Source organism: Manis javanica, chromosome 2, assembly GCF_040802235.1.
Source record: "Manis javanica isolate MJ-LG chromosome 2, MJ_LKY, whole genome shotgun sequence".
Lineage (NCBI taxonomy): Eukaryota > Metazoa > Chordata > Mammalia > Pholidota > Manidae > Manis > Manis javanica.
In genome coordinates, this window is record NC_133157.1 from 7,739,569 (window position 1) to 7,763,367 (window position 23,799).

At 49.6% G+C, this 23,799-nt stretch overlaps 2 protein-coding genes and 1 non-coding gene across 9 annotated transcripts in view; 2 read left to right on the forward strand and 1 right to left on the reverse strand.

Moving 5' to 3' along the window:
* Window positions 1-20,102, reverse strand: part of LRSAM1 (leucine rich repeat and sterile alpha motif containing 1) — a 37,113-nt gene extending 17,011 nt beyond the window's left edge. For 2 of the 7 annotated variants that reach the window (XM_017644335.3, XM_037008121.2), the window contains exons 1-15: window positions 19,973-20,085; window positions 19,373-19,673; window positions 18,037-18,140; window positions 17,568-17,624; window positions 16,975-17,019; window positions 15,866-15,943; window positions 14,648-14,716; window positions 11,720-11,804; window positions 11,120-11,241; window positions 10,117-10,207; window positions 6,949-7,079; window positions 2,826-2,855; window positions 2,325-2,447; window positions 1,852-1,991; window positions 928-972 (exon numbers count right to left, since the gene is read on the reverse strand). In XM_017644335.3, coding sequence (XP_017499824.3) covers window positions 928-972; window positions 1,852-1,991; window positions 2,325-2,447; window positions 2,826-2,855; window positions 6,949-7,079; window positions 10,117-10,207; window positions 11,120-11,241; window positions 11,720-11,804; window positions 14,648-14,716; window positions 15,866-15,943; window positions 16,975-17,019; window positions 17,568-17,624; window positions 18,037-18,140; window positions 19,373-19,391 — 1,139 coding nt within the window. In that variant the 5' untranslated portion in view covers window positions 19,392-19,673; window positions 19,973-20,085. Of the gene's footprint in view, window positions 1-927; window positions 973-1,851; window positions 1,992-2,324; window positions 2,448-2,825; window positions 2,856-6,948; window positions 7,080-10,116; window positions 10,208-11,119; window positions 11,242-11,719; window positions 11,805-14,647; window positions 14,717-15,865; window positions 15,944-16,974; window positions 17,020-17,567; window positions 17,625-18,036; window positions 18,141-19,372; window positions 19,674-19,972 lie in introns of all 7 variants that reach the window. The other 5 variants (XM_017644332.3, XM_037008123.2, XM_037008124.2 and 2 more) reach the window with 5 other exon arrangements.
* Window positions 20,081-23,652, forward strand: RPL12 (ribosomal protein L12). The gene is made up of 7 exons (XM_017644341.2): window positions 20,081-20,241; window positions 20,774-20,847; window positions 21,748-21,846; window positions 22,194-22,275; window positions 22,884-22,970; window positions 23,334-23,446; window positions 23,603-23,652. The coding sequence occupies exons 1-7, from the start codon at window positions 20,205-20,207 to the stop codon at window positions 23,606-23,608; spliced, it is 498 nt and encodes a 165-aa protein (XP_017499830.1). The 5' UTR covers window positions 20,081-20,204; the 3' UTR covers window positions 23,609-23,652.
* On the forward strand, window positions 22,668-22,797 carry LOC118970512 (small nucleolar RNA SNORA65). Its single transcript, XR_005058560.1, has one exon. It is a non-coding gene; the product is annotated as a small nucleolar RNA SNORA65 (small nucleolar RNA).
* Window positions 23,653-23,799: the final 147 nt, after the last annotated feature.

Sequence of the window (23,799 nt, forward strand, 5' to 3'; positions counted from 1 at the left end):
GCCTTCCGCTCAAGGGGAGGCTGTATGTATCTGGTGCACTGCTGCCCCCAGGCCCAGTCCAGGCCCGATACAGAGTGGCTTGTTCAGTGTGTGCTGAGTAAATGATGTCACTGGCCACAACTCAGCTGGGCCTTGCCTGCCCCTGGCTCCTGCAGCACCACAGCCGAAGTGGGTGGGTGATGGGGCTGCCCCGCAATCCCACGGGAGTGCCCTGCAGGGGCCCTCCCAAGCAGCCAGGGGCCTAGAAAGCTGGGCACAAGGACAGCAGGAAACTGCATGCTGCCCATGTGGGATCCCAGGAGGGACTTCCATTAACACTGTCATCTTTTCTAATGACTAAAGTGGTGTGACTCAAAGCAGTACACTTGGAAAATACAGAGAACACAAAGGAAAAGAAACCCAGGCCACCACCGCCAACTCCTGCCTCTCAGCACTGTTCACTGTAAGCCACTGTGGGTGGGACCTCTTGCTGTCTGTGCACAGACACACGCAGAGTGGTAAGAAATGATACACTGTTCTGTTGTCAGTGTGCTCACCACTTTTTCATTTAGCAATATAGTCTTTCTCGTAATTGGGAATATTAATTTACAAGACATTGAATGGCTATAGATTATTACTTTGTATATAATTCATGTAACCAAATTGTTTCCCCAGAAATGTGTTTTTTCCCTTAATTTTTTTATAGAAGGAATATAGTTGGATATTATACATATATTATCTCATCTGAGTTTTTCTTGGGAATGTACTTGTGTTTTAACAAACTTGCAGGCAGTGATTCTTTTTAACCCAATATTCCTTGAAGAGGTGAATCTCCTTAAAGCTTGGGAAAACCTTCTGGCATAATCCTTGAGAGTCACACATCTTCTCTCCCCAAGACGCCCCACGAAGGCAGGCGATGTGGAGAAAGTGTCAGAGCAGAGCACTTGCCTTTCATTTTCCAGCGACTTCAAAATCTCAGAACTTTTCTTTTGCCTGTGGAGAAAACCATAAAAGGTCCCTGCAGTTGTCACGAGCAGGCCTGTTTCCAACTGATCTGATCTCTGCTCAGTGCCCTGGCTGTGCGGAGGGCTGAGTAGCTGAGCTGGGGGCACCTCACCCCAGCACCTGAGAGCTCTGTGCCCTCAGGCCAGACACTCAACCACTCCAAACCCTTGCTCTTCATCTACAAAATGGGGATAATAAAAAACTGTCACGGAGTACTTGTAAAGCATGAATGAGAAAACAGGTATCAAGTGCTGGGCACAGTAAGATGCACCCGACAAGCTGTAGCTTTCCTGGGTGCCCTGGGGTGTGTGCATGCAGAGCTGCCCACAGCAGGCTGTCAGCCCACTCGGGCACCCGTAGCTGCTTGATGGGGGAGGAGCAGGCAAAAAGCAAAGGAAGCCGGGAGGCCACAGGGGACAGGACAAAAGCCTGCCTCTGAATCGGTCCACAAGGGACCCCAACCAAACTTCCTCAGATTTCTCTACCTGGCCCGCTTCTTTGCCGTCCCATCAAGACTGATAAGGCAAATCCCACTACAGGGTGAATGGCTGACCTCAGCACCACAGGTTGCTTGGAACACAAAATACTGGGGCAGGATGTGACCTCAACTGTCTTGTCAAACCCCCGTGGGGAGCCTGGGAGGCATAGTCCAACCAGTAGCAGCCCCTGGACAAGAAACAGACCCGGCCATGCCTGGAGTAGACTCTTTTCCCTAAGTTGGTACAAGCTGCAGCATCGAGCTTGGATCCTAACAACAGAGACTTTGCACAGGAATAGAGACCATGAGGAGAGATAGACCCCCATCCTGGGCTCCTCAAAGGGGAGAGTGCTGGGGGAGGCTTTGGGCCTGGGGGCCAGGAGCCCAACCTCTGATTCTCCTGCAGGAGTTTCTGGATGCGGTTGGAGATGTTCTGCTCTGTCTGCTTGAGCTGCTTCTGCAGCTGCTGGCGCTCGGCATCCAGGGAGCGCTGGTGCTCGCTCAGGCCCTGCTCCAGCCGGGACTGCTCCTGCAGCAGGATGGGGGGAGGTCCTGAGCCAGCTGTGATGCCCTCGGACACCACGGGGCAGTGAGGGGCCCTGGACTGGGGTCAGGACACTGGCTTTCCTGTCCCCATCCTCCAGGCTCCTCCTGCGTGACCGTGGGCCAGGTCCTCCCCTTGCTAGGCCTCAGGGTGTCCACTGTACCCAAGGGGACTGGACTAGGTGACCTGTAAGGGGTCCCAGGTCCTGGGGGATGGAAGCGAGAGCATGCACTCCCACCGCCTTCCACATCACAGGGACCCGAGGTGGGAGGCAGGAAGTGCGCAGACAGGCGGGATCCCATGTGGCCGCTCACAAACCTCCTTGACCGTCTGAAGGATCTCCTCCTTCTGATAGCTGCTCTGCTGGAGGAGCTGGGCGTGCTCTCGGTGCCCGAGTTCCAGGCGCCGTTCAAACTCGAGTTTCTCCAGCATCTTCTGTTCCTGCAAGAAGGTAGATCCTGTGGGCATTAGGACACGGGAGCAGAGTGAACCAACCCCCAGCTGGTAACAGTGCGGGCTGCAGGTCTTCAGGCTGAGCAACCCTCAGGGCCCAACTGTACTAAGATGGGCTGTTCACTGGCAGAGGCTAGTGGTTTCAGGCCTGGGGTTGCGCTCCCTCTGAGCCTGTCTCCTCATCTATCAGGTGAGATACTCCACCACCCGCCAAGCAGTTTGAGGCCGTGGTGAGGAAATGATTGTAAGAGAAGAGAATTACTTTATCTTCTAATTTAGAGACAGGAAGAATTTGTTTCTTCAAATCTTTTATAATAGTTGAGATCTTTAATGGGAAGAAAAATAGCAGAAAAAGCATTTTCTTACCTTCCTCTTCTCATAGTCTGAGAACCTATTCTGGGGGGAAGAAAAGATAGTGGTCAAGAGATGGGAAGCAGCAGCCCTCTGGGCCAGAGTTACCGAGGCAGCCTGACACCACCCAGACTCCCAGGCCCCTCCAGAGCACTGTGGCAGAATTCGGGGTGGGGGGCAGTCTGATAAAGGGTCCCAGATGGTTCTAGTGGACCCCAGGGGTGAGGGACATGGGCTCGGCACACCCTAGGAAGGTTACTGCACTGAGGAAGTTTGGCACTCTGAAAAAGAGACCAGGAATCAGGATATTGGATTTCCCTGCATGTCTGCACCACATGCCTGCAGTGCCCCGCTCTGGCCACCGAACCACACGCACAGGAGTGCATGCAATTCCTGCAGAACTGCTCTAGAGTGAAAACACTGGCAATAACGCAAATGCCCAGCAACAGGTGGTTACTTCAACCATCATGGGGCATCCATGCAATGGATTATTACTCAACTGCCAAATAATGGGGCAAATGTGGGTGTCACTTAAGGGGAAGATGCCTGCCATCTATTGCTCTGTGCAGCACGAGAGCGCCCTTGTGAAGACATCAGCAAAACTCAACTCTGAGTTTTGTACTTCTTGAGACAAGTTCAGGAAGGAGATTCATTAATCAGTTCGTGATGATTATCTGCCGGGGGGTGCAGGGGATGGGTAACTTCACTTACTTTATATTTTCCTTATTGTTAAAATTTATAACAAGGAGCATGAATTACTTTTGTAGTTAAACACCAACACATACACACACACACTTACAGTGGCCCTTTTAATTAGTTATCCAGCTCTAAGACCAGAATTAGTCTCGGTCTGAACTGTAAAAGCAGGATTCTATAAGGAAATCAGACTTTTGCTATGTTGACGGTAGGAGTAACATTTTAAAAAATTAATCTTTTACAGGTAGTATCTGAATGCATTCTCCTTGTAGAAAATTAAAACAACATATAAAACATTCCCATTGACCACTCCCAGGACTAATCCTGGTTCCCTCCGTGCCTTCAATCCCCCATGTAATTATCATTTCCAAACCTAAGTCCATGCATCTACTTACATATAATTTGTACCTTTGGAAAAAAATACGTATTTGTATGTGTGTGCATACACGTAAATGTGTTGTTTAATGAAGGTATAATTTACATATTGTAAAACTCATCCTTTTTAGTGTACTATCTATGAGTTTTGACAAATGCAGTCACGTAACCACCACAATCAAGATATAGAACAATCCTATTACCCCCAAAATTCCCTTGTGCCCCTTTATCATCAAACTTTCTTCCCACCCCCACTCACTGTCAATTACCGATCTGTTTCCCTGAGTATTTTGAATCTTTTTAAACTTAAAAATGGAACTATACTGCACCACTGTGTTCTGCAACTTGTCTTGTTCACTTACCTGTACGTCCTATGACCCAAGTCTAGAGAGATCTGTCTCCTGGCATGGATGTAACACATTTGTCCAGCCTTTTCCCTCTGATAGACATCAGGGGGCTTCCAATATTTCATTACTACAAGTAAGGCCGGAATGAACATTCTCGTAAATGTCTCTTCACAAAAGCGTTTCTCTGGGGTATACGCTGAGAAGCGGAACTTCTGGCTCACGGGCAATACGCATTTACATTTTTGGCATATATTGTCAAGTTATCTCCCACAGTGGTAATACTAACTTCCATTCCCAAGAGCAATTTTTGAGGCCACTGATTTCCCACACTCCGGTCAACAGAAGTGATCAGAGTGAAATCTGCCTGTCTGAGGGGGGGAAAGGTATTACATTGTTTTAATTTGCCTAGTTACTAGGGAAGTTGGGCATCTTTTCCGTGTATCAGCCATGTGCACTGTTTTATTCTGTAAAGTACCCACTGATATATCTTTGATCTGTTTTTCTACTGGGATGATTTTCTGCTTCAAATTGATTTGAAAGAGTTCTTTATATATTGTCTGTTAATCCTTCATCAGAAATGTATACTGCAAATACCTTCTAAGATTATAAATTAACACAATTTTCCTGGATAGTCTCCTCCCTAATTTTCATTGAGCTATCAGAATAAATATAAAATGATAACAGCATGCACAGCAGCCCTGGAAAACAGGGAAGGGTGGCATCAGAGAACCAAAGATTAATAAAAAATAAAAAATAAAAAAATCACTGGAAGATAGGAAGCCAAATCCACAGCAGCTGGGGCCCCCTCAGAGCCATCAGGGCCTCAGCTTATGGGAGCAGGGGGCGGGGGCTGGAGAGTTTCTGTCCGGCTCCAATACCAGGCACACCCTGGCTAGTGCGGCAAACCCTTCCAAGCTTTCTCCTCCGTGTTTGTCCTGAGCTAGATCACCCCCAGGGACCTCGGAGGGCCAGCCTGCTACTGGTGCTGACATGACTTCTTTGCTAGCCTGAGAGCATGACAGGCATCCTATACAGCGAGTGGCACTGAAGCAAGGAGTACTTTTTGAAAGACAACAATGAACAATGCAGACATGATCCCCACTCTCACATAGCTCCAGCCATCAGGGGAGAAAGATATTAAGCAAGCTGCCTTCCATGGAATTTTTCATTTAGCCCAGAGCCATGCAAAGTGCCTCCAGGGAAACAAGGTGCTCTGAGAATATGTAACAGGAGACCGGGCCTGGCTGTGCGTCTGGGAAGGCTTCCCAGAGGATGTGATGTTTAAGCTGAGAACTGAAGGATGAAACAGTGAGAGAAATGAGCTGGGAGAGTTCCAGGCACAGGGAAGCTGCATGTTCAAAGGGCCTGTGGATAAAATGAAAAGTTGGCTTGCTCACTACACACGTGTGGGCAATATGTTGCTATTGATTCTATATAAAGAGCTCCGCCCAGTGCTCTGGGTGACATGGTGGCATGGCTGCAAGGTTGAAGGAGAGCAGAGCAGAGGCCCAGAGGATGGCTGTGCGGGCAGAGAGGCCCAGAGGCAGAGACCGGCTTGCTGCATGCAGACTGAGTGAACAGGATTTTAGTGATTGACCTGCCACCGTGGAAGTAAGGTTGGGTATAAACCCTTTCACCCCAAGAACGTTCTACTGTCATTTCTTTGGTCACATTGAATCCATAGTGAACTTGCCCGGGGCTGAATCCTATTGGCAAGACAGGGCCCTAGGCTACTACTGACAAGAAGTAAGTGTTGGCGAGAATGTGGAAGGAAGGGAACCCTCCTGCACTGTTGGGAGGAATGTAAACTTGTGCAGCCACTACGGAGAGCCGTGTGGAGGTTTCTCAAAAAATTACAAATAGAAATACCATATGACCCAGCAATTCCACTTCAGGGAATAACAGAAGAAAAAAATCACTAATTCAATAATGTATATTTCACCCCTATGTCCACTGCAGTGTTGTTCACAGTAGCAAGATAGGGAAGCAACCTATCTTGTTGTCTAAGTGTCCATCACTAGATGAATGGATAAGATATGGTACATGTATGCAGAATATTACTCAAACATAAAATAGAATGAAATGCTGCCATTTGCAACATGGACCGAGGTGTTAGGTGAAATAAGCCAGACAAATACCATGATCTTGCTTATATGTGTAATCTAAAAAACAAAACTGTCTCAGAAACACAGAGAATAGACTGGTGGTTACCATACGGGAAGGGGGTGGAGGGAATGGGTGAAATGAGTGAGGGAATAGAGAGGTACAGACGTCCAATTATAAGTTAGTCACCAGGATAAAAATACAGCTTAGGCAACAGTCAATAAAACTGTAATAACTTCGTATGTTGACAGGTGGTAACTACACTTAACTGGTGAGCATTCCATGTTTATAATTGTTGATGGTGTATACCTGAAGCCAATATACTGTACATCAACTGTTTTTAATTTAAAAAAATAAAGACAAAAACACACACACAAAAAACAAAGGTCCCAGTGGGTTGGGGTAACAGAGAGGAGCGGGATGCAGCTGACACTCGGGGGGCTGCTGCCATGAGGTGCTGGAGGAGCCCTGGTGAAAACACCTAAGCACATGGACCCAAATGGAGGCAGATTCCAGTTTGGCAGAGGAATCCAGGGCTGCAGCTCTGAGCATCCCTGCACTGCCCAGGGCCCCATGCAGCCCTCTGCTCCTCAGGCCAGCGGGCACATGTGCTTTACCTGCCACGCCACCTCCTCCCTGGAGAATCTGTCCGAGGGCCCGTCGGGGCTGTCCCGGGAGTTCTCGGCTCCTTCTTGCTCCAGGACTGGCAGCAGGTACTGAGAAGGGGGGTAGTATTCCAGCCCTGACTCTGCAAGAGACAGACCCAAGCTGACTGGGAGGGAGAGGACAGCCTAGGTACCCAGAGCCATCAGCTGCCCTTGCATCCTGTCTCACCCCCACCTCCGTCCACTGCTCCCCTGCCCTCATCTGTGCCCTACCTGTGGTTCACCAGCCCTAATGCCTGAGCTACAAATATGCAAGCACTTAATAGGCATCAGCTGAGTGAATAGCCCAGTATGTCACCTGCCTCTTTACCGTCCAAGTGAGAATGAGGTGATGGAAAAAGCCTGAGATTAGTAGAGAAGGCTGGGTCCAAGATCCAGCTTTACTCATAATTTCCTGTGCCTAAGACCTTAGGCAATAAGACTCTTGCCTTCTCTGGCTCCGTATATAATTCGAAAGGGTTCATACCCTTTACCCATTTTCTATTGGTTTGCCTCATTCTTGCTAATTTGCAGGTGCTCTTTACATATTGTAGTTAATAATCTTGGGTCTATAAGATATGTTGCAACCATCTTCTTCTAGGTAGTAACTTGTCTTTTTAACTCTGATCATGGTATCCTCTTGAGGCACAGAAGTTTCAGATTTTAATGTAGTCAAAGTTTTAGTCCCCTGGGAAGGCTATAAATAGGCAATTCACAAGAATGACTAAAAAAATGGGCAGTAGACATTTAAAAAAGTATTCAGAGTCAAGAAAATGACTATTAAAATAACAGACTCTCATTTATCAATCAGATTAGAAGACTTTTAACAATAATACCAAGTGTTAACCAGGTTGTAGGAAAGAAAAGAGTCCTCTCAGATACTCCTCACTGTAAATGCAGTGTAATGTAAATGAGTGGAATATAAACTATAAATGTAAATAGAATGTGAACTTGTGAAACCTCTTCAGAGTGCAATACAGAGTGCTTGTCCCCTTTCACCTATAAAGCGCTGCCTGCCCTAGAGGAATACGCACCCTGTGCCAGAGAGGTGCCTGTTAAACAGGTCATAACAGTGGAAAACTGGAAATGACCTCCTGTTCACAGTAAGGGGGTGGCTGCACAGCCATGGGACTCCACCACATGAAATAACATACGGCAGTTTAAAATCAGGCAGATCTATACGTTATGAGATGGGAAAAGGCTCAAAACCTATTCTTGAGTGAAAACAGCAGGGCATAGAATCACATAGGGATACCTTTTGGGGATTTTTTTCTTTTACGTTTTAAAAAGACAAAACCAAACATTTTACACACGTATGTATAGCTACTCTATACAGCTTGAATAAATTGAGGGATTATCTTAAGCTGTACAGTGGTGTATGTATGTTCACTGCTGTATTTTTGGTGTCTCTTATGTACTAGACACTACATAATTTTGAAATCATTTTAAAGAAAATAAAGGGTTTGGCTGAGCTCAACCAATGGCCAGGGTACATTAGAATCACCTGTGTCTCAAAGACTTTAGTAGGTGTGGCCTGGTTAACTCTTGTGTGATGTAACTTTTTTCTTTTTTAAAAAGTGTGACACATGTACAGAAAAGAGCACAGAACCTCCACATACAGCTCGATGAGTGGGTAAGAGTGAGTCCACCCTGGTCAGCAGGAATCAGTGCGGCTCAGAGCTCAAGTGCTGCCACAAGGGCATGTTCCTCCGGGTCTGGCTGCTCCCCACGCTGCGTCGGTGAGCTTCCTTCAGGGTGCCGCACGTAGCAGCGGTGTGTTTTGTTGCATGGCTGTGCGGTACTCAACGTGAGCATGAACAGGTAGGTCACTTACCCATTTTACTACTGAAGGACGTTTGGGCTGTTTTCAGTCTGGGCTATTGTGAACAGTGCAGCATTTCTGTACTTGGCTTTTGGCATTTCTTGGAAATTCTTGGTACTGGTAGATTCCATTTGGCCATTTTAGTGGGTGTATTAGGGGTTACGTGTATTTCTTTGCAATTTTAGTTCACATTTTCCTGTTGACTAAAATGACACTGGGCACCTTTTTTGGCTCCCATTGGCCACCTGGATATTCTCTTCTGTAAAGTTCTGATTCAAGTCTTTTGACAATGCCTTTTCCTGACTGAGCTGTAGTTGTTTTTCTATCTTCTAGAAACAAGTCCTTTGTCGGATATGTATGCACTGCAAACATCATCCCCAACATTTGCCTTTCTTTCCCCGAATGGTGTCTTTTGAAGAGAAGTTTTTTTATTTTAACAGAACCTAATTTATCAGTTTTATGGCTTGTGCCGCCTATCTCCTATTCAGGTTTTTTCCTCACATGGATCCAATTGGTCCAGAATCATTCATTGAAAAGATCTTTGCTCTCCCTTCTCACCACTTTGCAACGGCACCTTCGTCATGAACTGGATGGCCGTGGGTTTATGGGTCTCGGCCATGTTCTTAAAGTTTCTCAGGTGACAGGAGTCCCTAATGAAGAACAACCTGCTGGACAGGAGGTGACTGGGGACAACGCCTGCCCCTCCTGGCACCCATACCAGGTGGCCCTGGGTTTTAGCTCCCTATGTACTGCCACACCTCTCAGCCCAGAGGCCTTTCACCTATGACCCCAGCTAGCAGGTCATCCCAGTTAGTTCTGTCCCCACTCTTGCTTCCTCCAGTCCCTTCCCCCTGCAACTGGAGTGATCTTTGTAAAAAGCAAATCTGTTGGACATGGGGCCACACGCCCTCCCCAGTTGCATCCCGTCTCTCTTCCCTTTGCTTCGGCACCCAGCCCCCAGCCCTCTCTCTGTGGTGCTCCCTGCTCCCGTGCCCTGGGAGACCCTTCAATATGCACCCGCTTCCCCTCTCTTCTAAGTCCTCATCATCCCTCAGGTCTCAGCTGGGCCACTTTCTCAGCTGCCCGTCCCCGAGGCCCCACCGCATCAGGTGGCTGCTGTGCCTCTTGAAACCACGATCAGTAATTATTTCCTGGTGTGATCATCTGTTTTGCCTGTTTCTCCTGCTAGATCTGGAGAGCACCAGGCGGGCGGGGACTGTGGCCTCCTCAGTCTCTGCCACGTCCCCAGCCTGGGCACAGGGCAGTTGCTGGGGCCGTGGTTGCTCACTGAACGAAGGAGGCAGGCCACCTGTCTTTACCTTTGCAGAGGAACCGCTGAATGGCCTCGGTGCCTGCGCCACACACCTCCGGTGGGGGGTAAGCCATGGACGAGGCATCCAGGCTCAGGGTCTGCAGACACAAGGGGGCCCCTCTTTATGGGTGTCGTTCACATCACCGCTCATCGCCAGTTACTCGTCTGTGTGTTTACTGTCTCCTTTGCCTGGCGGGGAGAGCTTCCCTGTCTTGATCCGGCTGTGCTCCCGGACCTAGAACAGTGGCTAGCGTGCGGTAAGCAATCAGTTAACGGCTTTGGCTAAGTATGTGAATGAGTGGAAAAAAGGAAGTTGTAGGACAACAATATAGAATAAGATTTCATTTTTGTTAGAAAAATATACTCATGTACTCTCACTTTAGTGTATTTAGAGGAATATATATATCAAACTCAGAGTGGTCTCTAAATGGTAGATTTTGAGGTACTTTCTACATGAAATATTTTTTAATATTTGCATTTTTTAAAGCAAAATGCATTATTATTTTTTTAAGTAAGAAAAAAGAAATGTTCATACAAGCATGCGCACGTTTACAGGTTTACGAAGCCCAGGAAGCAGGGACCTAGGTTCTCACAAACACCCACAAAGCTGTCCACAGCTGTGGCATGAGATCTTTCTTAACCAAATCCTTCTCCTGCCATCCTCTCACTTCCCGCAGGCCCGCTGATGCCTCCGAGTTGCCAGCATGAGTTACCTAAGGCCCTTTTCCGGAGCTGATGTCCTCTGTGCCTGGAGCAGACCCGGAGCAGGGCATGGCCTGGGAAGTGGCTGAGTGGGGACAGCAGCTCGGGGGCCCCTCCCTAGCCCTGGCCAGCACAGTCCTGGCAGTGCTGAGTGAACGCACATTGCAGGGGGAGCCTGCTCTGCAGCAGAGGAGTGGACAGCCTGAGGCTGGGGGGCCCAAGAGCAGAGAACCCCATCCCAGGGGGCTGAATCTAAAGGAAATGGGTACCATTACCCACATGGGGAAGCCACGCAGCCCCCCACTTACCTCCAGGGTTCTAGCATGTGCCAACATCTGCGGCAATCTCTGAATCTCGTTTTCACTGATGTCGAGAGTCCGCAAGCTTCGAAGTTCCCCCAAGGAGTCTGGGAGCTCCTTCAGCTTGTTGTCTGGAGAGATCCCAATGGCACAGATCAGCACCCCACAGCCCCTTCCCCAGTTTCCTGCCTGACACCCACTCGGACTCAGCAGGAGGTGGGTGCCTCACTCTCACCCTGGGACTTGTGCCACATCCTGGAACCTGACTCCCTGAGGAAGAACATGACAGTGGAGCTTCAGGGACCTGGGTTTGGGTTCCCACCGCACCACTTACTAGCTGAGCGGCTGTGGAGACTGACTTTACCTCCTTGGGCCGTTAGCCCGCCCTCCTCCCTGTACGGCTCTGGCTCCAAGGAGTAGCAGGAACCCTCCAGGCGCCCTGCTTCGGGTCGCCATGGGGACAGGCTCACCTAGCAGGGGTCAGTCCTGTGTCTGGTGATACCCGAGGACTGGCCGCCTACATGCTCAATGGCTACAGGTGAAGCGCCCAGCGATACTGGCTGAGACAACACAGGGCTGACAGAGGATCGTAAGGACCGGGCCTCCTACCTTTCACACTGAGGGTCTGGAGCTGGGTGAGGTTTCCGATGGAACGTGGGAGATAAGTCAGTCGATTCCTTTCCACGTTCAATACCTAAGAAAGAGGGAAAAATGACCTGAGAACTCACATGCAGATAACCACGTCTACCCCTGCTTCAGGCCAGGCATCATCCGGGCAGCACACACACACCTTATCTCCTCCTGACAGCCTGAGAGGAAGGTAAAGACTGTTATGATCCCATCTGAGAGTCAAGAAAACTGAGGCTCAGAGGTGAAGTCATGTGTCTAGGGGAGCAAAGCCAGGCCTTGAACCCGGTTCCTGATGAGGTTCCCTCATTTACATAGGCCACAAAGTGCCCAACAATGGCCCCACAATTGAGGGAGGAAGAAGGGGACTAAGAGATCCTGGGATCTGGGTGAGACAGTGTGCCACCAGGGTTGTTATCCCAGCGTCAGGGGAAGCAAGCTGAGCTGCACAAAGGCAGTGGGACCCACACAAGGTCTTGGCCGGGGGCTGGTGGTGCCAGGAAGGAACCTGGGCTTGTCGGACCCCGAAGGCTGATGCAGCACAGTGAGGCCAACAGGACGACATGTGCGGCAGCCATTAAAAATGACGGGGCAGACGAATATTTAATGGACCAAAAGGATTGTTATGAGTTGTTGTCAGGCATCTAAAAGTTACAAAACAGTGAATGCAGCAATTCTATAAAAATGTATACAGAAGAAAAGTCCAGGAGGATTCACTGTGGCTCTGGTGGCAGTTACAACTGTCCTGCCACAGGTTCTCCACGTGACCTTGGGTGGGTCAGTCATGTCTGGGCTGCAGCCTCTTCCTCTGTAAACTGCAAAGACCACTCCCATCGCCGGCCTGTTCACTCAAATCCTTTCCTGCCTCCTCCATGTTCCAGATGGTGTGCTGGGCAGGGGTGCTGCCCTCAAGGATGCCACCTCAGTCGAGTCAGTGAACACTCAGCTAGGACTTAAAGATGGCAATTAATGCTCTCTAGGAAATAAGCTGGGGTTGAGACGGAGGTGAATCAGGCAGATCTACTTCGCGAGGCCAGGGAGGGTTCTCAGGGACATGAGCTCTTGACCAGAATGCAGAGCTGTGCGGAGGCACGTGGGGCGCAGGAGGCCAGAAAGGTTTTAGGAGCTGGTGTCAGGGAACAAAGGGGAGAGGGTGGGAGAGGAGGCTGGGAAGACAGGGGGGCCCATCAGGTAGGGTCCGAGGGGGCACAGAGGCGGATGGATTTTATCTCTGTGTATGACGGAAAGCTGCTGCTTCCTCTCCCAAAGGGCGATCATGCTAACACCTGCCTCGCCGGGAGGCCCTGAGGAACCCACAGGTGATGCAAGGGGATGCTTGGCTCAGAGCTGGCGTAGTGAGCACCCAAATGTAGGGGCGACTACTGGCAAGGACTGGAAGTGAGAGGATGGGTCAGAGTGCTGAGTTTATTGTTTTGAAGAGGCAGATTCGCCAGGTGCTCTTTTTCTGAATGTAATAGTGAGGTAGGCAGGGACATGAGACAAGCATCATGGTTAATTTTTCCTGCCTATGATGAAAAATGCCGATATATAAATGGTACAGTAAGAACAGGAGGGCCTCCATCTTAAGGCTAAGATTCCATTTTAAAAACCAGGGAGCTAGGAGGTAAGGTTCCTAACATATTTTATGGTAATCAGCCAATAACCGACCCTTTCTTAAGGCAGGGCGAGCAGTCCGAAATGATATGTCCCAGCGCTTGAGGGTAATAACCACCATCTTGGAGAAGAACAGGATCAAGAAATTCCTTATGTTAAGTTTAGCTTACAGAATATCTAGAAGCCAGGCTGTGGATGGTGACATAATGTCTCTCACTGGAAACAGACATCATGAGACCACATGTCAAGCCTATGCCCCCTGGCCCTTTGCCCCGTTCTTGAAAGCCTTAAAAGACAAAATCCTAAGCCTTTCGGCACCCTCCTCTGTGAGGGTGCCCACTCCCCTTTCTTCAAGTGTGCACTTTATCAAAAATAAAGCCTTCTTGCTGTTCAACTTACTGCATTTTGTCTCTGCGCATTTCCAGGCCTCTTGGGAGGTTAATAAGAGACCCTTTCCCCAGTGGTAAGACTTTGCTATTTCATTCAATTTTCTACACTTAAGCACAGGTCTTCATACTCTCTCTGTCCTACTTCAGACAAGCAGGGAGGGGCTACTAAGATCTCTGATTTGGGCCTGCAAGCTCCCGTCGCCTGGGTGACCCAGACGGGACTGCGGCTGTGTGACCAAGCTCCTGAGCAGCCTGCTTGAAATCTCCTTTCTTTGCCTTTGGGAAGTTCTAGGAACGTAATCTAACTCCATCCAGTGCTCTGTGGCTCCCCCAAATCCTGGGGTGGTGGATGATTAGTTTTCATACTGTGCAGATTCAAACGGACAAGGGACACCAGGTGACCCCGGCTTCAGGAGTTGGCAAGGGATATGCCCTGCGCTGAGCAGTTCATGGACTTCCCGTTCCTTCCTCTGCTTTCCCTCGCTCTCTTCTGCCTGCGCGGCTGCTGCCATTTGGTCCTGCTCTCACTTTAATGAATTCCTTCCTCACCTACACTCGTCTGACCTGTTTGATAATTCTTTCTTGACCAGAATCAAGAACGGTCCCCCACCCAGGCAGAGGTTTCCCCTAATGCATAGGGAGAGACCTCCCCGAATGCAGCTGCCTCAGAACTTAGAAGTACATGAAGAAATCCCCAACACACATGCTAAACATATGGTAGAGAGACACCCACAGCTTAGACTGCAACAGCAGGGGGGTCACTGGGTGTCCCCAAAGCAGAAGGGTATGGGGAGCTGGCCCCAAATACAGCCCTGTCTAACGCACAACCAGAACATTCCAGGCAGGCATGACTGCGACATCTCACGTGGACAATCAGAGCTGGGTTTTCTGTTTCCTGCTGCCTTACCTGCAGAGCTGTCAGCTGCCCGATATCGTCAGGAAGGGCTGTCAGCTGATTATCGTGAAGATCCAGAACCTGCACAAGGAAGACCAGCTTAACCTCCAAGGGGCACCAACCTGGAAGCCCCTCAGAATTCAGGCTCCAGAGAGGCAAGAAGATGCTGGGATGCGGGAGCCCTCACACCTCCGGGTTGAAACAAAGAGCACCAACCCTCCCCGTCCAACTCAGTGAGCAGCCCATTTCATTTCCTTTTTTAACACATTATACCATTTCATCCTTTCATCAAATGTCTTAAACTGTTGAGTAAAAAAAGTATATGCTATAAAATTGCATGCAGAGATATGCATATGTTAAAAGGAAATCTCCCCCATAGGATAAGTATATATTTCCCTAGAAAAAGACTACCAAATGTGCAATAAAATGTTGATAATGGTTCTCTGGAGTGTGAAATTACATATATTTTTTTCTTCTTTTCCTTACTTAATGGTGTTTGCTAAATTTTTAAACAATGAAAATGATTGAAGAGGCACAGCAGACATGTATGTATACCTAAGTATATATATAATATACATGTATATGAAATACAAATGTACATAAATATAAGAAATGTTTTTTAAAATTTTAAGTTTTTTCCAAATGCAAAAATAATGCACGGTGGCCTGGAACAATTAAGTAAAAGCTACCACTAAGCTCCACAACGCACAGCCGTGAAAAACACTGTGGCACCCGTGTGCCTGTCTTTTTCTCTCTCAGTGTGTATCCTTACGGTCCCAGCTCAGGTGCGCGTGGAACAACCCTGGGGCCACATCTCGCATCTACTGTGGCTACGTCCCAGGTCCTGTCCTGGAGGGGCTGACAGTCAGGAGGGAGTCGCCGCAATCACAGGGCACTCACACATCGGCCGCGCACCGGTGTCCCTCCTGTTCCTTCCTGCTTGGGAATCAGTCTCCTGTTCACTTGCTGAGACTTCACGGTTTGCCTTTCCGCCTATCAGGTAAGCTCCCCGAAGGCAGGGCCAGTGGCTGGTTATCCTTGTAACCCCACCCAAGCACAGTGCATAGAAGGTGCCCAGCAAACTATGCCAGTCAGGCCCCAGGTTCAGGATTATGTTAGACCCGTCTGGCATGAACGTTAACAGAGCTGATGAGAAGGGAACAGGGATGCTCAGCTGCCACCCGGAGCACTAGGTGGAACCCCTGACGCTTAGGAGGAGGGCCACAGTACCTTGATGGTTGCCAGACTCAGCAGGCTGCAGGATTTAGGAAGCAGGGAAGTGAGGTGATTCGTGTGGACGATCAACACCTGTGTGGAAAAGACGTGCAGCAAGTAAGGTGGAGTAAGAGCCGCAAGAAGGGAAGCCTGAAGGCAGTGCAGGCAACCCGGCACAAGCGACACAGTGGCCCGCCCTGTCCCCCCACTTCTTTGCTCTCCCAGACGCTGCAATGGGATGTGCTTCAGAGTCATGGTGTCTCTGAAAGTGGAATCACATGACCTTAAAGCCTGGAACTTCAAGGGTGAAAGGAACCTTAGAGGTCTAATTCTACCTTCCCTCCTGAGAAGGGATCCCCGTGGAGTTGTCCTAACCTTAACCTCCCACGGCTTCAGCGTCTTCATATGGAAAACAGAATGATAAAGTACCTGGGTCTGAGGGCTGCCACAGGATTAACGAGCTAACGGGCAAGCACTAAGCCCAGGGCTGAGGCTGTGTTGTCTACCGCTACTTTGGTTAGGCATCGACCCCTGCATGGATGCTTCTAGTGTCAAGGAGCTGGAAGGGAAAACTTTTTACCTACCTGCATTCAGATAATTCACTTAGGATACTCTCGCTTATCTACATTCAAAGTTGCAATGCCTTTCTGAAAAATCATCCATTCCACTCTTATTTCCTCTGCGTGACCAGAATGAAATGAATGTGGTTTTTTTGATTGACAGTGAGGTCAGTGTTTACCATGTGACAGGCATCATATTTGGTGTATTTACATCCCTACCTATCTACCTATCTGCCTATCTATGTCTCTGTCACACAATTCATTCTCCCAATACCTCTGTGAGAGTGGAACTGTGAATGTCTTCATTTCGTAGATGAAGGAACTGAGATGTAAGAGTTTAAGGAAGTTGCCCAAGTCAAGAGGGGCAAAAGCCAGAATGTGACCCAGGGTCATCTGACACCAAAGCCTATTCTCCTAACTGTGAAAACACCTGCTGCAGCTGATAGGGTGAGAATCAGAGAGGAGAGATGTCCATGCCATGAAGGCAGCTCCTAAAAGTGCCACCTGATTTCCAACAAGCAAACATGCCATAAACAATTCTCTGAAAATGAAGACGCATCTCACCTTCTTCTGTAAAACTTTGCATGTTGCAAAAGCCCCAAACGGAATCTAAGATAAGATAAAGAAGAGTCAGTGTCTCCCTTCCCACCAGTTTTTGGTTTCTGAGTGGCACACACATGAGGGAGAGGTGGGGCGGGAGGTGTACAAGTGCAAACATGCTGATGTGGAGAAGGGTGCTAAGCCGGGGGAAGGCTGGGGAGGGGTGCTGCCGGGCACATGGCTGGCCCTCCCTTCCCATCGGCTGGCAGGAGGCTGCCTGCCCAGCCCTAGCCCACCCGTGCCATCCCCATAGTGAACTCCCTCAGGGGCAAAAGAAAGCTTTCTGGTGCTTTGTAGAGGCTGGAGAATCCCATACTCTCCCAAACCTCAGGGATCTGGGGATACATTTCCTAGACTCCTTTCCTTGATTTTTGAAGACTTGGTTGAGGCCAAAGACTGTCTCAATTCTTTTGGACAAGAACAAAATCTGAGGAAACATCTCTTGACTAGTGCTTCTGGTCTTTTTAAACCCCAGACACATCCACTTTCCCCAGGGACACATGATCCAAGAAAAAAGGACAGATCAAATCCACAACCAGCGTGCCACCCCAGTTTACCTCTGAGAGCTCACATTTAGAGATGTCGAGAATGTCATCTGCCCCGGCTTCTTTTGCCTGAGGATAAAAAGAATAATTAAAAAAAAAGTGTTCAAACAAAATACCCTTGCAGAGTAGATGAACCAGACAAAAAGACATAGGGTTAGGAATTGTAAGGGACCACAGACACCATCTGATCCAACTAGTCCATTTGGCGGGTGGGCCATCACCCCTGCTTTAATGGGGCTGGAGGGCCAGCATGGAAGAGCAAATGAACAAGTAATGGCGATTGTGACCAGTCTGTGGAGGGAAGTGCAGGGCATTCCTGAGCACTAGACGGGTGGCCTCCTCAGTCTGTTCTGAGAGATTTCCTCCGGGGATGTGAAGGCAGATGGGAGGAGCAGGGCTTGTTTAGGGACAGTGCAGAGCCCTTTTTCATGGGGCGGAGGCGGAAAGGCAGATGGACTCAGAGGAAACCCATGTTCCTCACCACGCACATCTGGTACTCCAGGCGCTTCCGAGCCTCTTCACTAGGTTTCCGCTTCCGGAAGAAAAGCGGCATCCTTCCTTGTTCTGGAGCAATGTTCACAGACACTAGGGCATAGGAGAGAAGTTAGGGCCCGGGGAGTTCGTCACACCCAGGACAGATAGCACGGTAATGAGAGCATGTAGCTGATCTGCTCAACTGGAAGTTTCCTGAGGGCAAGGGCCTCTTGACCATCAATCCATGCTATGAGGCTGGTAGAGCAGGTCTGTTCCAAAGATGCTCTTGGAGGACTAGTAGATTAGGGTGATGGAACACTTTTAGTGCCCCTGAAGCACTGTCAGGGTGGCATTAGCAAAGCAAACATGCCATGGCATCAGCCAGCCATGACCTTGGGGAGCTCAACTGCACCATAAGCAGAGATGTCAGAGTTAAATAAGAACTCAAAAGCAATCCTAAGGCACCTTACCACTCTCCTAGTTATTGTTCCCTTTGATTCTCCACATAGCCCTGTTTATATTAACAAACTGACGCTCACTGAGTTCAGTGATCTGGTTATGCAGCCTGGATTATAGCCAAACCAGTCTGAAACTCTGCAAATCCCGATCCTGTGGAGCTGGGGCTCAAGTAATGCAGCACACCCTAAGTACGCTGTCCTGAAATCAGGAGCCAGGTTCGTACTGCCTGCCCAGGATCTGCGAACATCAGTGATCCACCCAGGGACACTGATAAGCCAGGAAGCAACCCAGGGGAACTCACGGTTAACAGCATGGGCTCTGGGATGAGGTATAACTCGGTTTGAACCCCAGGCCTGTTACCCACCAACCATGTCATCTTGGCTCACCTGAGCCTCAGTTTCCTCATCTGTGAAGTGAGTAATGTTACCAACACTGGGTTCTGTGAGGACCCAGTGATTTCATATATGTAGAGCCTATCGCACAGTACCTGGCCCATAATGAGTGCTCAATAAAGGTTAGCCACAGAGCGCCACACATCTAACGCCTTTATGCAGAGCAAACTACATTTTAAGGAGCTAGGAAGAAGAGGGCTAGGGAGGAGACACCCAGGCCTCAGGAGGAGTGGTGAGATCGCAGGTCTCCGCCCAGAGGGGCGTGGGCTGTCTGGGGAGCCAGCCAAGCCTGCAGAGCTGGCTCAGGCCCCTCTTGTCATTTCACCTGTCTGGGGGGATGGGGACCAGTCTAAAAACATCTCTCCCTCATTCCTCCCTGATGACAAGCTCTTACCCTTCTGCTCCCCAATGACCAGCCCTCCCTCATCCCCTTCCGCAAGTCCAGCCCTCCCCACCTTCTCCATCCCTCCCAGAAGATCAGTTCTTCCTAACCTGCTTTCTTACGCCTCATCCATCCCGCCGACCCCGACTTCCAGCCCTGGCTGGAGTGCGGAATGACCGACCTGGCTTTGTGGGTGGACGGGTCCCAGACGTTAGTTCCCTCGAGTGGAGCTGAAGGCAGGCAGATCACTCATAGGGCTTGGTCAGGGACGCCGGGTGGCAGACCACCCGGCACGGCCCCGGCGGAGCCGAGGTCTGGTTTCCTCCAAACGCAGGAGCTGGGGACCGAAACAGAATCTCAGGAAGTCCTGCAGACCGGCATGACGAAGTCTGTGACTGGGAACCTCAGAATCTTAGAACAGAGTTGGACAGCATTTAGACCGGAATAAAATTGTTCTAATAACCCAAACGCACACAGTACGAGGGGGCTGAAAGGGGGCCCAGGGTCGCCCTGGCCGTGGGGTCTCGTTAGCGGGGTGCAGACCCCTCAGGGGAGGGGCGGGGCTCCGGGAGCGGGTGATAGGGACCACAGGGTGACCCTCACGGTAGGGAGAGCGGAGAGCAGCAGGGCGTGGGAGCAACCCTCTCTTGTCTGCCTCCCCTAGGCGAATTGCCCCGAACCCCCCTTCTGAGCCCCTAGCTACTGCTCACCGCGGTGCCGGGCTCTCCAGCGTCAGTCTCAGGAGCCTGCCCACAAGCAACATGGCGGCATGGGCGTCGCTACGAGGCTGGGCGGAGACTGCGGTTCTCGCGAGAACCTCGTTTTCCTGCCTATATCCGGCGTAGTCTGACGGCCTTCCGTCTTTCGGCTCGGAGGAGGCAAAGGTGCAACTTGTTTCGGTCGTCCCGAATCCGGGTTCATCCGACACCAGCCGCCTCCACCATGCCGCCTAAGTTCGACCCCAACGAGATCAAAGTCGGTGCGTGCTTTAGATGTGGCCGGGGCTGTGGATGGAGCATCCCTCTTCCTCGCAGCCCATCGGGCCGGCGGTCCCCGCCCCAGTTGCCTTTTCCATTTCGGGCTTTAAAGCTGCTGCCTACTAACGGTCTCGCCAGTGCTGCGTTCTGGCGCCGTGAAGGCCTGGCCGAGTCTCACTCTTTCTGGGCCTCAGTTTCCCCATGTGCGAGTGGGGAGGGAGGACCGGACGACCTGCGGCGGCTTTGCAGCCCGCATGCCTTAGGGTAAGGTGTGTCTCCTGGCGCTTCCCTGCAGGCTGGGTTGGCTGGCGGCCCGACTTCCTCCACGCCGCCCGGTGTGGGCCGCGGCACCCGTAGCCGAGCTGAAGGCTGGTGTCCCCACGTGGCGCTTGGAGCGGCCCGCGCCCAAAGAGGACGGGGCGGTCGGCCTCGCTCCCCGCTGTGGCTCTTGCTGCCAAAAGAAGGCAAAAGGTGGTGTGGAAAGAGGACTATGGGGCTTGTTTTGCAGAGGCACTATACTTTTTTTCCTCACAGTATACCTGAGGTGCACCGGTGGGGAAGTCGGTGCCACGTCTGCCCTGGCCCCCAAGATCGGCCCCTTGGGTCTGGTAAGTCAACCTTGTTGGAGGGTTAACCTACAGGAGAGCAGTTAAGCTTTGGCTTGTGTAAACGACTATGAGGTGCCGTTGACGGTGATGCATTGCCATCTCCAGTAGATCTGAGCCACTGAACTGGCACTAGGTGCCACAGAAAGGTTACATATGGAAATTGGACATAAAAGGGTTACTTGAAGCTGTAATTTAATCTGCAGTGTCTCTTAACTGCTGCTTTTGTTGTACCTAATAGGCTAGAGGAGGTCACGCGGGGGGGAGTTTTGAATCCAGTGACTTAGTGACATTGGAAAGCCCCAAGAGCCCGTTTCCTAGTCCAGGAGGTAGACATATCACTGGATTAAATGGGGTGTGGGTGAAGGTCATGGTGAACATTCAGAGCGTGTTATTTCCAATTACACTGTAAACCTACTGGTTAATAGGACTAGCTTTAGTCACCTGTTGTCCCTTCCATTTTGTACTCTTCGTTGAACATGTATTTTCCTGAATATCATTAGGCCTTTATTCCTTGGACAGGGGTCTCCTGTCCCAAACGCTTTCACATTGGCCTTAAACTAGTGTCCTACTCATCCTTGGCCCTCAGCTCAGCCGGCGCTTACTAGACATTTCTGTTTAGGCTGCTGGTCACTAGGAAATTCTAAAGTAGCAAATACAGATTAACTTGGTTGAGCTGACCAGATTTGGTATATTTAAAGCTCCCAGGTGTTATGAAGGAACAGACTTCACCCCTAGTCTCGTTTTCCCAGTTTACTACTGTAATAGCCATACCTTGATTTGGTATATTGAAGCGCTTCAAGTAGCTTCCTTGTGTGCTGGATAAAGGAAGGTTTTGGGCAGGATTTCAGGCTGAGCTTCAACTTAACGACACAGTGTGATCATATGCCTTTATTTCTACAGTCTCCCAAAAAGGTTGGTGATGACATTGCCAAGGCAACTGGTGATTGGAAGGGTCTGAGGATTACAGTGAAACTCACCATTCAGAACAGACAGGCCCAGGTACTCGGCTTGGGGGAGGGCAGGGGTAGCAACCCTGAGGATTCCTGGGTGGAAGGTTTTGCTGACACGGCCCCCTGCCACCAGTGATGAGCTGAGAGCCAATTTAAACGTGAAGGCTTACTTTGATGAGAGCATGGGCCAAAAACAAAAATAACGGGTCCAAATGTTAATTCTAACTTGTGTGACATTGGGCAATTCACCTAATGTCTTTAGGCCAGTTCATATTTCAGATTGTGAAAATTACTTGAGAATGTTCAGCAAGCCCAGTGTTTGGCCCACCGTCTCTGAGAGTCAGCGTACACGTTGGAGGGCAGGGGTAGAGCTTACACTGCAAATCTCTTCTGCAGATCGAGGTGGTGCCTTCTGCCTCTGCCCTGATCATCAAAGCCCTTAAGGAGCCACCAAGAGACAGAAAGAAGCAGAAAAACAGTGAGTGGCCTTTTCTTTGGTAATTTATGAGTGGAGTGGTATTGTGTCTGCAGTGTTTGATACTCAGCTCCCTATTTCTCTTTAATGAACCCTAGGGATTGCACAGGGGTTTGATGTTGGTTGTTACAGAGCCCAGCACTATAAGCTCTGTCATGTGGCTCTCCCAGTCCCTGGTGGTGGGGCAGGTCCCCTCACAGTGCAGGAAGGAGGGAACCAGGTAGGATGGAGCAACTGAGAACAATGGCCAGTAATCAGGAGAAACTATTCTGATAGGGACAACACTCTGAACAGCTTAATTAACCCCAGGAACCTAGCTTGTCTTTTCTCATCTCTCAAATGGATAGTCACTTCCATGCAAGATTAGCAAAGCCCTCAGGTTTTGGCCCTAGCCACCCGCCACTGCACCTGATCAGTTCTCTGTTGGCTGGTGCAATCCAGTGGTGAGCTGATACTAAACCCCAGCTTAGGAAACAGGGTTGTTCTTCATGTGGATGACTCTGTGCCGAAAGCATGGGAACAGCCTGGAAATAGATGAGGGGGAGGGCGTTATGGGGTCTGTACTGGCTTTGGTTTGTGATGAAGCTTTTGCTGTTTCTTTTTTTCTGTAGTTAAGCACAGCGGAAATATTACTTTTGATGAGATTGTAAACATTGCCCGACAGATGCGGCACCGATCTTTAGCTAGAGAACTTTCTGGTAAGAGGACATGGAACCACCTTAATTAGGGGTGTAGTCACTGAGAGGCATTTTCCTATTTGAAGGGGACTTCTCACCAAGACCCAAAGTTGGGGCCCAGTGTCTTTTGGGTTTGAAAGAGTGGTTTGAGAGCATGAAGACTTAGGGCTGGATGGTTAATCTGGGCTTCAAGGGACCCTTGGAGACCTTGCATTCAGAGTTCATGTAACTAAATGGAGCTTTGAATTTTGGATTAGGGGAGCAGAGATGTTATTTCTGGAATTCCATGAAAGAGGGATATTCTTCCTCCTCTGTCAAGTCTTTCCCCACTGGTAGATAGCAAGCAACTAAAGCTCCTCTGATGCTACCTTTTCTTAATTACAGGTACCATTAAAGAGATCCTGGGGACTGCCCAGTCTGTGGGATGCAATGTTGATGGACGTCACCCTCATGACATCATAGATGACATCAACAGTGGTGCAGTGGAATGCCCAACGGTAAGTGGCTTCTGCATCAGTTTCATTTGCTTGAAATCAGGATGAAAGCTGGATGGGAACTAATGTATTTATGGAATAAAGAAATGGTCAGTAGTGGGGTGGGGTGAAGAATTTTTGTCCTGTTACTGATAGGATTTCTTTTTTTCCTCCCAACAGAGTTAAGTACTACAAAGGAAAATGTCAATAAAGAGTAATTTGACAACCAATGAATTTTTGATTTGGCCTCTTTGGGAAGCTTACTCTGTGGTAAAATGGTAGTTGCTGGGCCAGGGTGGCAGAACCTGTAGAAGTGGCAGCTATCTGGGTAACAAGCTTGGTGAATGCAATGTCTGCTCTGTATGGACACCTGGAGT

Coding starts and splice junctions, on each gene's coding strand:
- RPL12 (XM_017644341.2), top strand. CDS start 20,205: ATGCCGCCTAAGTTCGACCCCAACGAGATCAAAGTCG. Junction 20,848..21,747: donor AGATCGGCCCCTTGGGTCTG/GTAAGTCAACCT, acceptor TTATTTCTACAG/TCTCCCAAAAAGGTTGGTGA. Junction 22,276..22,883: donor CAGAAAGAAGCAGAAAAACA/GTGAGTGGCCTT, acceptor TTTTTTCTGTAG/TTAAGCACAGCGGAAATATT.